Raw genomic sequence first — 11890 nt, forward strand, 5'->3', positions numbered from 1 at the left:
CTACCTTAACTCCCCTATTGGACTGTGGTGGGAAGGCTGGCCCTTTATTGTCAGGTTTGCATGAGATTTTCAAACGAGAAGGGATTGAAGAGGCAGTTACCTGCGGATAGGTGTGATGGCAAACAAAGACGGACTCTTGAAAAATGGATTAGAGAGTAATGCCTTCTTTATCATAAGGTATTATAGAGGAAACTTGTGAATTAGTGAAGATTCAAAACACAAGCATGTCGTACTATATAGGCAATGCAATTATCAGTAGTCACTACAATCGTTCTTGCAGTTGCCTTCGCCTTAATGAAGGAGGTTCACATGATGAATAATACAAACCACCCGCTCTTGCAAGGAGATTATGTCCAAGGGAGGTTATATTGGAATTAGTTTCGTTTGAAACTTGCTTGGGTATCATATCATGATTCCAACATTTGCAAACAACAATGATTTCTAATTAGCAGCAATTTTAAAAAACACTTGAGAAAAACGACGATTTTTTTGAGAGCAAACATGTTTCGACATTATCAGAATGCCATCTTCAGTGCAGAATGGTTAGTGTTAGGTAATATGATACGTAATATGATATAAATACATTAATTACAATGAATAGGATTATGATTCAGTTACTAAATATAAAATATTTACGAAAAAGGAAAAGAAAAATAAGTATTAAGAACTTATAACAAAAAATATTATTATAAAGTAAATATAGTGTTGTAGTGGTGAACTTGGATATTTAAATCGGGATTAGTTTTATTAATGTGTAGAGCTTCCTTGATTTTGAGTGAGAAAGTGGATTGATCAGTGTCGATGATTTTAAAACAGGAAGGTGAGAATTTGTTTTTTACATGAAGGAGAGGCTTGAAGATGTTTGTAGATAGTGGAGTTTTTGTCTGTGTGAGTATGTTCCTTTATCCTGGTAGATAATTGGCGAGAAGTTTCACCAATATAGCGGGAATTACATCCCGCACATGAAAATTGATAAACTACCATAGATTTGGAAAGTTCGGGAAGTGGGTCTTCAAACGAAAATAAAGATTTTATTTTAAAAGGTGTGAAAATAAGTTTAACGTCAATGTCAGTGCAGTAGCGTTTAATGATTTGTGTGAGTTTGCGTTGTGTGTCGTGAGTAATCACCTATGTAAGGTAGTTTGAAATAACGTTTATTGTCAGGTTGTTGTATATCGTTAGTGTTAGTTGTGGAGTTAGATGAGTCAGTGCTTTTCTTGTTGTCCAAATAGTGTTGTATAGTGTTGATGATGAAATGAAAAGAATTACGTTGGAGAGTGAATATTAGTTTCTTTAGATCACGTTGAAAGCCGATATCTGTGTTGTTAAGTTTCCGTGCTCTGTCGGTCAGTGTTCGTATCAGTCCAATTTTGTAATTTAATGGTGTGAAACTAAAAAAGTTAGTCAGTAGTCCTGTATATGTTGGTTTGTGGTACGTAGAGGTCATACAGTTTTCATGTGATTTAGTTAGTAAGATGTCAGAAAGGGTAACTGATTGTCTTGTTCGGTTTCGTATGTAAAGTTTATGCTTGGATGTTGTTTGTTGATGTATTCGTAAAAGTAATGCTTCGTCTTTGTTATGAAAAATACAAAAAATGTCATCAACGTATCTGCGGTAAAATAAAGGTTTGTTGTTGTTGTAGTTATTTAACCAGTTTCGTTCGTGAAAACCCATGAAAATGTTGGCTAGAATGGGTGCCAAGGGTGAGCCCATACTTACCCCGTCAATTTGGTCGTAGTACTTACCGTTAAATAAAAAATGAGTCTCGGCCGTAGTGATTTTAAACAATAGTTTTAGTTCTGTTCTGCTCATTTTGAATGTAGGGTTGTTGGTAAAATTAAATCAATAGCAATGTCTATGGTTTCAGTCAGTGGTATGTTGGTAAAAGGCTTTCAACGTCAAAGAAATAAAGAATTTGTCATGTGGAGCGTTGGTGTTAAAAGATAAAAATCATCGACAAAACTAAAGAATCTTTAGCAGAATGGTCATTAGGTATTAGGGTTGGAGTAAAGAGCTGAGGTATTTGGCTAATTTATAGTTATACGAATTGATTGAAGAATTTATAGGTCTGATAGGAGGTATGTCATTGATATTGTTTAATTTATGAAGTTTAGGTAAACCATATAATCGAGCTGGCTGTGAACCTCTAGGGTACATTTCTTGAAATGATTTTTCGTTAATCTTTTTAACTTACGTAGCAGTCGTTGTAACTTTGCTTCACGGGAAATTGTAGGATCATGATCGAGTGGTTTGAACTTAGACAAATTGTTAATTATAGTGAGGCAAGAGTTAATGTATACCTGACGATCCATAATGACTACACCATTGCCTTTGTCAGGTTTAAGAACAATGATTTTGTCATTATTACGAATGTTCCTTAGAATGTTCATTGTTCTTAAACCTGACAAAGGCAATGGTGTAGTCATTATGGATCGTCAGGTATACATTAACTCTTGCCTCACTATAATTAACAATTTATCTAAGTTCAAACCACTCGATCATGATCCTACAATTTCCGTGAATTACAACGACTGCTACGTAAGTTAAAGAGAACTCTATTAACGAAAATCATTTCAAGAAATGTCAGGTTCAAGCTCGATTATATGGTTTACCTAAACTTCATAAATTAAACAATATCAATGACATACCTCCTATACTTCAATCAATTCGTATAACTAAAATTAGCCAAATACCTCAGCTCTTACTCCAACTAATACCTAATGACCATTCTGCTAAAGATTCTTTTAGTTTTGTCGATGATTTTTTAACACCAACGCATGACAAATTCTTTATTTCTTTGACGTTGACCTGATTGATTTAATTTTTACCAACAACCTTCAAAATGAGCAGAACAGAACTAAAACTATTGTTTAAAATCACTACGGCCGAGACTCATTTTATTTAACGTACCGACCAAATTGACGGGTAAGTATGGGCACCTGGCACCCACCAGCCAACATTTTCATGGGTTTCACGAACGAAACTGGTTAAATAACTACAACAACAACAAACCTTTATTTTACCGCAGATACGTTGATGACATTTTTTATTTTCATAACAAAGACGAAGCATTACTCTTTACGAATACATCAACAAACAACATCCAAGCATAAACTTTACATACGAAACCGAACAAGACAATCAGTTACCCTTTCTGGACATCTTACTAACTAAATCACATGAAAACTGTATGACCTCTACACCACAAACCAACATGCTACTGACTAACTTTTTTTTCACAAATTACAAAATTGGACTGATACGAACACTGACCCAGACAACTTAAACAACAACACAGATCGGCTTTCAACTAAAAAATATTTCTCAACTAATTCTTTTCCTTTTCATTTCATCAACAACACTATACAACACTATTTGGACAACACTGACTCAAAACACTAACACTAACGATAACGATTTAAATATCCAAGTTCACCACTACAACACTATATTTACTTTACTAAGTTTAAATATAAACTATACCATTGAAATATGTTTTTGAATTTGCATAAGTTAATCTGGTGTCTTCTAGGTTCGCCATCCTACACTAGAAACTGTGATAAGCAGTGGAACTCGAGCTATTTTCTTTTATGAATGAAATTTGTTTGGTTCTGCTAAAAATACATTTTAGTCTGGTCCTGTCGAGTTCTCTACATGGCAGCATAACAGTAATATTGAACGAGTCCACGAACTATTTAAAGCGACAAATAATCCCAACTAACGAAAACAAGACTGAAATTCATTCATATCTCAACTAAAACATAACTAGTGAAAAACATGATACAAAGAAAGTTTTAATTGATTTGATATAAGAGCAAGATTTAAAGCACTAACCAAGGCAGTTCTTAAATAAGAGTGAAGCACCGAATGATATATTTGTAATGTCACTATAGTTTCAAGCTGTCATACTGTGTACATGTATTCGACATTAGCCTCATCATGACTTATCTATAGCGAAGACCTTGTGAAGACCAGTATGACATAATTGTATTCAAAATAAGAGCAAGACGCGTTCTTCACATTATATGACGATTTTATAGTAAGGCATGAAATATTTTCATTTAGTCGTTTTACTAGACGCTTTATGACTCACCGAAGTACCCATTGAGGAGAACAGAACAAAATGAAACTTCTTTACTTTCGAATTCAACGCTTCAGTTTACTAGAACATGATAACGTTTGTACTTCAGAAAAGCTAACGCCCCTTTGTCCTCGGATAATGAGATTATATATTGAACAGTGCACAGTATTTTCCGGTGTTACCAATCGAACATATACACTCGAGAGATTCCACTTAGGGAATGTGGTTTTGTGGCAACGAAGATAAACCATATACTTAGAGGTTTTCGTAAATAATTGTTGTAAAGTATTCGAAATATGTCATATTTACATACTTGGAGTTTTTGACGCTTTAGACGCACGTTAACTAAACTCCGGCTTTTAGCACGCTTCCATCGCTTCCATAACCCTCTCATTTAGATGCATGCATCCGAATAAACGACATGTGCTCTAGAATACGGATGAATTTACCTAAACTTTTGCTGTAGACTTCGTAGGACTTCAAAAGTTCTTTCCTTATTGATTTGTGCGACTGGGAAAGTAGTAATTTCTACTTAATTTTTCAACATGTACAGCATTACACTTCATTGGTTCAATGTACAAACAAGTACCCCAAAGTAACTCCAAGGTTGTGGACGTATCGCCTTGCACACGAGATTATTCAGTGAAGATATTTTGCATGGAAACACACAATATAGAGAGGTTAAGATGTCTCTTATGCATTGATATGTTTTGTTGTTTTTTACCGAAGTACTTTTGCCCACTGTTAGCTTGTAGAGACCTTTGTAATTAACACCACTGCCATGTTATTCACAGTCGTTTGCAATTTAAAATAACAGCATGTGATTTATCCTTTTATGATAGTAAACTCCATAGATTACCGCAAGAGTTCAAGTTTCGTTTGTTACAAAAGATGTTGACTGCGAGAGCTCAGATCAGTGCAAACATCTTTTGCTTTTTTTTTATAAAATAACTATAATGCAAAACAGATAAATTTAAAACGCTTGTTTTAATTTTTCTCAAACATGTATTCACGATTGATTTGCATGTTCTCTTGGATTGATTTAATTGATTTAGCTCAAATCGGTTTGCACAGGCTAATGGAAACTCAGCTATAGACCAATCAGCGCACGCGTTTTATTGTGTTTATTTTATAATAATAAATCAATAATAGTACATACGTACATCTAGCTATTCATCTCTCTGCAATGCAAACTCGAAAAATGGTTTATCGGGATTTTACTTAAATGTGTACCAACATGTCACAATTCAGTCTATAAGCACCGCCACTTGACTAATACTAAACGTCTAAAAACACACTTGGGGTCTTTTGGACGCTCAATTAGCTAACATTAAATATGTACCATTACATGCTAGATCACTAAGTTTGGAAAACTCAGAACTTGTTAAATCGGAACTTAAAAATGGTTGATAGTTTTAACTGTATCAAAAGGATGCTGGATTTCAATGATCATCATTTATTTAATCCCAAAATGCCTTACCCTGCTGAAATATAATTTTCTAAAAAACGAATACTGTTACATTGCATGGGCGTGGAAAAGTGGCTTTTCTGACTTCAAGCAAATTATATGTTCCATTTAACATGATTGCAATCGTTCGAGATAGTCGCTATTAAAGCATTAAACTGGATTTACTCACAGAGCATCTCCTTCTATCTCAGTATCGACCCTTTCACGTCGTTCTCCGTCAGTATTGTACTTTTTACGGAGGGAACGCAGTTAGGGGCGCAGTGCCTATTCCTGTAGGGGCGCAGCGCTCATTTGGTTCAGCAACTTTAGTTTAAGACCTAAAGGGCCTGGATTGTTGGGGGCGCCCCATCGGTCAAGGCCAAGCAGTCCCAAATTTAGCATATGTCATAAATTATTGAATACATACATCAATGAAAATCAATGCAAAATGCAAAAATCAATAAACATTGACACCAAAAATTTGCATAGCATTACCAAAATGCTGGCTACGATTGTCGCCGTAGTGATGTTATTGTTATTCTACGAACGATGAAGAATAACTACAGATTCAATTACATGTGTCGACATTTTCATAAAGCAAATTCATAAATTAGAAAGAAGTACAAGAAATACACGCAACGTGGAGATGCTGGAAAGTATTCAGCAATTTTAGACCAACTGCAGTGGCGATTCATGACCATCCTAGAAGCGATCCTCAGTTTCCTCACAAATTTGGCAATCGAACTTAGCATGTGTTTATTAAAGATAATACTTTAGTTCTGCAATTTTGCTAACGAAAAGTAGCTTCGTAGGCATAAGCATCAAATCTGTTCCCTTGTTACTTCAATCAGGGGCGGATCCAGCTTCTGGGCTGACCGTAGCCCTGTGCCGTAGCGAGCGCCTTCGGCGCAAGCCAACCCTAGGGGGGTCTGGGGGCATGCTCTCCAGAAAATTTTGAAATCTAGACTCTCGGAAAAGCGAATTTCGGCATTTTCAATGTAGAATACAACAATATTTTAGTTATAATCTCATCTAAAAAAATTCTAATATCGCCATTTTTTTAATTCTGTTCGGATAGAAAAATAAAAATTTTACTTACCTTGTGGTGTCTGATGTAAAATCAACGCAGTTTCCGTACCTTTCTGTAATCACAGGATTGTTGCCGCAGGAGTGAGAGAAAGATGAGGCATGTTATTTTTGCAGTGAATAACCAAAGGACAGTTCGCTCCAAAAAATAATTTCCCATCTTTGCTGTCCCATCAAATGCTCTTTTTCGAAAAGCAACAAGAAAAGCAACAATGTCAACATTGTGGTAAAACATTTTCACAGAATTACAATTCTGTGAAAATGTTTTACCACAATGTTGACATTGATAAGGTTTCTCTCCTGTATGTATTCTAACGTGTTTATTCAGGTCATCTTTCTGTGAAAATGTTTTACCACAATGTTCACATTTATAAGGTTTCTCTCCTGTATGTATAATACCATGACGTTTTAAGTGACCAAGCTGTGTAAATCTTTTACCACAATTTTCACATTGGTAAGGTTTGTCTCCAGTATGTATAATACCATGACGTTTTAAGTGACCAAGCTGTGTAAATCTTTTACCACAATGTTCACATTTGTAAGGCTTCTCTCCAGTTTGAACACTCACATGTCGTTTTAATCGTGTATTTTTTCCGCATTCATTTTTCATGTGAGCATTTAGATAGTCTTCACTACTGTACTTTCGACCACAACGTGGACATTCCCAGGGATTCGTACAAACAAGCATTGGACATCGTTTTAAATGATTCTCTAAATAATCGGGATAAGTATACATCCTTCCACAGTGTCTACAGCTGTGACCTCCAACTAAAAAGAAAAGTTAGAATTAGATCACAAGATAAAGAACTGAATGATTATACATAACTAAGGCACTTTGCATACGTAAACTGACTAACCTTCAAACTGATGATTGTCATTATCTTCCTCATCAAACAACGATATTCCCAACTGTTCAGCATACTCATCTCCATACCAAACAAGGAATTCTTTATCGGCTTCAATCTCTTTATAAACTCGGTAGTAAATTTCTCCATTATATTGATATGCAATTATATTTTGTTCTTCTTCAAATCTTGCACAATTCACAAATCTCATCCAATTACCTTGAGCAAGGTCCTTACCATCAATACAATATACAACCTTTCCTCCTTGTACAATCTGTAAACACGGACAGATAAATAATTATGACAAAGCATGTATGTTTAATATCTGCATGGTGAAAGCAGAACAGGCAGAAAATATTTTAATAAAAAGAAATTATTCCTTTATTTAAATATGTTCACCTCCCACATATACGCAGGATCTCTTCCATCCTCTGCGTCTTTAAGCGAAAGTACCTCTCCTCTGTATGGTCCAAAACGAGTGTTAATTTTAACTTTTTTCTTTGTAAAAACACCTGCCTGCGTTGGGGATTGTAGAGGTATTTATGTACAAATCTTTTGGAAGTGTCTTCGTAGCATTTGATGTTCCCTTCCATTGATGTACTTCAAAGAAATGAAATTTGTTCGAAAAACGTTCTCCATCGTTAAGACAACTGCATTGTTCACAATTTTAAAGCAAATATCAAATCACAGTAATGAACTGATGTTTAAATATTCATGACTGTACACTAACAAAAGTAAAGTACTTACAAATGTTAAGATCATCATCAGGTACATCTTCGTCTGTATAAATCTTTATGGATGACTTTCTTAATGATCGTCTTAAAGAAGTCTTTTTCAGAGCTTTGCAGTTATATTTGATGGACTTTCTTTTAATGATGGATTTAGTTTTTTTGTCATTTACATCGTTGACCTTGGGTTTTGATGTTGACGAATTACCGATTGTTTTAGAAGAAACCTGTAAAACGTTTGATTGAAATTTATCCAAAATGTGAAAATGTTTACTTAGCGCTCATCCTTTCCTTTCATCCATTTTCTAAAACATACCTGTTTGTTTGCAAATTTCTTCATGACTTCAGTTTTTAATGTTGTTTTAAAAACTATAAATTAAAGTTAAACTATAGTTATTATGTCCTAATAATTATAATATAAATAAGAGCTTGCAAGCGTTGGTTCGGCATTCGGCAAAACAGACGTTGTTAGACGTACAAAAGTGATAAGTTAGAAGTCGTATCGCAGGAGGCGATAGCGTTGGAATAAGTTTCAAGTTTAAAGATTGACGGTTGGCCGTAATCTCAACGTTTCAATAACAAATTTGTGTCGCAAAGAACCAATGTTTGGAACTCCGTATCACAAATCGTTCACAAACCACTGTAAATATCCTATCAAGTGTTAAATACAATTGTCAAAATACAGTCCCATCGTTCGAGTGAAGTCTCGAGAGCAGTGAACCAGCACTTCGTACAGGTTGTGCTAAAGTATACATAAGATTTGTACTTTTCAAAAATTTATGCGGGCAGGAAATTTAGACAAAAAAGTAGTTGCTAATTTAGATTATAAGTAACTATGCAAACTGGGCTTTAAAATGGTACTATGACGAAAATTTTGCCTTTCGTTTTTTTTCATAGATTAATAGTGTATGTAAAAAAATCTCTTCCGGCAAAATTTTAGCGCAGTGTATTTCATGCTGCTCGAGTTACGTAGCAATAAAACTTGAACTTTAAGAGCCGCCATTAAAATGCGCCATATTTGAATTTTCAAGAAGGAAGGTGCTTGTGACGTCATAGTCTTAACTCGCGGCTGTTTACAATATAACACTATATACGAATAGAGATTTAAAAGCTTGTATAACTCAATTTTTTTAACATGCCTTCAACACGCTGTGTCGTGCAAGATTGCAGTAATAAGTCTAATAGAAGTACAGGCATTTCATTACATAAAAGCCCGAACGACGAGTCTTTGAGAATTTGGGTTAAATTTGTTCAGACGAAGCGCGCAAACTTTAATCCGAGTTCGCGCAAAATTCGATTTATGATTTGTTCGAATCACATCTCGGATGATTGCTTTGAGCGTTTATTCCATTTGGGTGGTATGACTAGACGGCTCAAACCTGGTGTCGTACCTACTATTTGGAAGAAATCACAAACACCAACAACGTCAAGAGAGCGGCGTCAGGTTAGCACAAGTTGCAATTATTATTACACATATTGCAGATGATAAATTTTCACAATTTGAGAGAACCAATAATACACCCAAGCAAACTTTTAATATATAATATACATTTATGCTAAGGTTTTAAAGGAAATACAAAATGAAGTGTCTGTATCATGCGATGACCTTTGGTCTTTAAGCCTGGGCCACACTATCGTCTATATTGACGAAAACGAAAACGAAACGAAAATTCGTGCACGAAAAGCATGCCAGACACGACGAAAAATTTCAAGCATGTTTGCAAAGCCAAAACATTATTGGCCAATAAGCAAGCGGCATTTTTGACGGATTAGAAACAATGGCGATCTCTAAAGAAAAGATTACTTCTTCTTAAGAAAAGTTACTGCTAAAATGTTTAAAAAGTAATGGAAATGAATGATTTGATATAAAAAGTTTGTCGGCGGACTATCAATAATACTCACTATCCCACGCCAAGTCCGTAATTTTCTTAAATTTATCTAAAACATCTTGCTAGTGATTTCTTTTCTTGTTCCTCGAGTCCTTATAATCCGGGTGACTTTTATCATACAAAATTGGTTTTTCTCGCATCAGATTCATCAAAACCTCTTGCCACTCCGCCATGTTTGAGAACAAAGTCTGATATTATCAAGATATTTTTAGCCAATAGTATGCGTTTTCGTTGACGAAAAAGGTCAAAAGTTCAACTCTTCTAATGTGAACGAAAACGAAATTTTCGTCGAGTTTTCGTTCAAAATTTTCGTTGCGGAAGTTTTCGTTCTAATTTTCGTCGATATGGACGATAGTGTGGCCTAGGCTTAAAACCTGACGAAGCTGCTTGAAGAACAAATTCGTTCAGGCAAACTTCGTTAAAGCCGTGGTGATCCAAAATGCATTTCATTTCATCGATTTCGAACTGATACATTTTACCACGGCATTGCTCTATTTCCATGCAGCATCGGCACTCTTGAGGGTTGACAACAAGATCCAACGAACAATGGCCACAATCGCACCTTTAATATTGGCCAAATTGTATATTTCCATAAAGTTATAATAGCTAACGGCAGACGATTCAGATCAAAGTAACACACTAAGAATGACATCTTACCATGAAGTAACATCAACACGGGCATCAAAACGATCTTGCAGCATGTCTTCAACCCGCCGTTCTTCTGCGACTGTAGCTTCGTACTCAGCAATTTCATCGGGCGAAGCAAGCCGTTCAATATTATCGACAAATGGCAAATTTCCGAATTAGATTCGTTCAAATTTGCCTTCACAAATTCCGATGAAGAAATCGATGCGTTTGTCGCGATCGAAGACTCAGAGAGCAGGCTAGATCTCGATGAATTTGACATTTTTTTGCTCTATTTATGTATTACTTTGTATACTTTCCAATGTGCGCTTCTTGCCGTGTTAAAACTATGCCGTCACAAACTTTGCTGATTGCAAATACTCAAAATGGCCGATTTTAATGGCGGACATGAAAATTAGACATTTCAAATGTTCATAACTCCCTCGTTATATTATTATTTTTGCTTACATTTTACGAAAGCAATAATTGATATGTGTTTAAGCTATCGAATGCTAAAATCGATGATTTTTTAATGTTAAGTTTTCGTCATAGAACCACTTTAACGACAGTATTATAACACTAAACGCACAGAAAAAAACAAAAGATCAACAAATGTTTTAGTGACGACAACTCAAAAACTACGATTCAAGGTTGTAGAACTTACTGTAGAAATTAAACGACTGAAAGTTTCATAGATTCAGAAAATAAATCGACAAGTCAAGGCCAACTGAACAATTATATCGTTTCAATGATAAGTTTGATAAAAGGCTATATAGCTCAAACTAAGCAAAAACGCGGCGAAATTGATAAAACATGTTTTAATTGAAATACAAAGAAAAAGAGACCTTACTTTCTACTTTCGGTAACTCCTCCAAGATCTTGTTTCCAAATAATGGCAACAAAGATTCGACATGCTTTTATATAATAGATACACGAGTAATTAAAAAAGTCAATATTTACTTTATACTTGATACTTTCATTTGTGAGACGGGGAGTTGAAGTTTCAGACGTTTTCGTGACTTTTATAGAATATTTCTTCTTTAATAGCAATCAACGTCTTTCGCTTTGACAAAAAACATACAGGAGCTGTCAACAGCGTAAGATAAAACTTAGTAAAGATAAAACTTAATAATTATATCATTTTTTAAGTTGGCAAAAATAAGATCTATTTTCTGGTTTATCCTTACTT

The 11890-nt window shown here is 35.0% G+C and overlaps 1 protein-coding gene across 1 annotated transcript in view; it reads right to left on the reverse strand.

The window, feature by feature from the left end:
• The window catches only part of LOC124457291, a 30337-nt gene extending 21333 nt beyond the window's left edge, over positions 1-9004 (reverse strand). The window contains exons 1-7 of the mRNA XM_047007567.1: positions 8505-9004; positions 8208-8415; positions 7973-8060; positions 7860-7920; positions 7473-7734; positions 7015-7383; positions 2302-2402 (exon numbers count right to left, since the gene is read on the reverse strand). Coding sequence (XP_046863523.1) covers positions 2302-2402; positions 7015-7383; positions 7473-7734; positions 7860-7920; positions 7973-8060; positions 8208-8415; positions 8505-8528 — 1113 coding nt within the window. The 5' untranslated portion in view covers positions 8529-9004. The remainder of the gene's footprint in view (positions 1-2301; positions 2403-7014; positions 7384-7472; positions 7735-7859; positions 7921-7972; positions 8061-8207; positions 8416-8504) is intronic.
• Between the last annotated feature and the right edge of the window lie 2886 nt (positions 9005-11890).

Source organism: Xenia sp. Carnegie-2017, unplaced genomic scaffold (assembly GCF_021976095.1).
Source record: "Xenia sp. Carnegie-2017 unplaced genomic scaffold, XeniaSp_v1 HiC_scaffold_6, whole genome shotgun sequence".
Lineage (NCBI taxonomy): Eukaryota > Metazoa > Cnidaria > Anthozoa > Malacalcyonacea > Xeniidae > Xenia > Xenia sp. Carnegie-2017.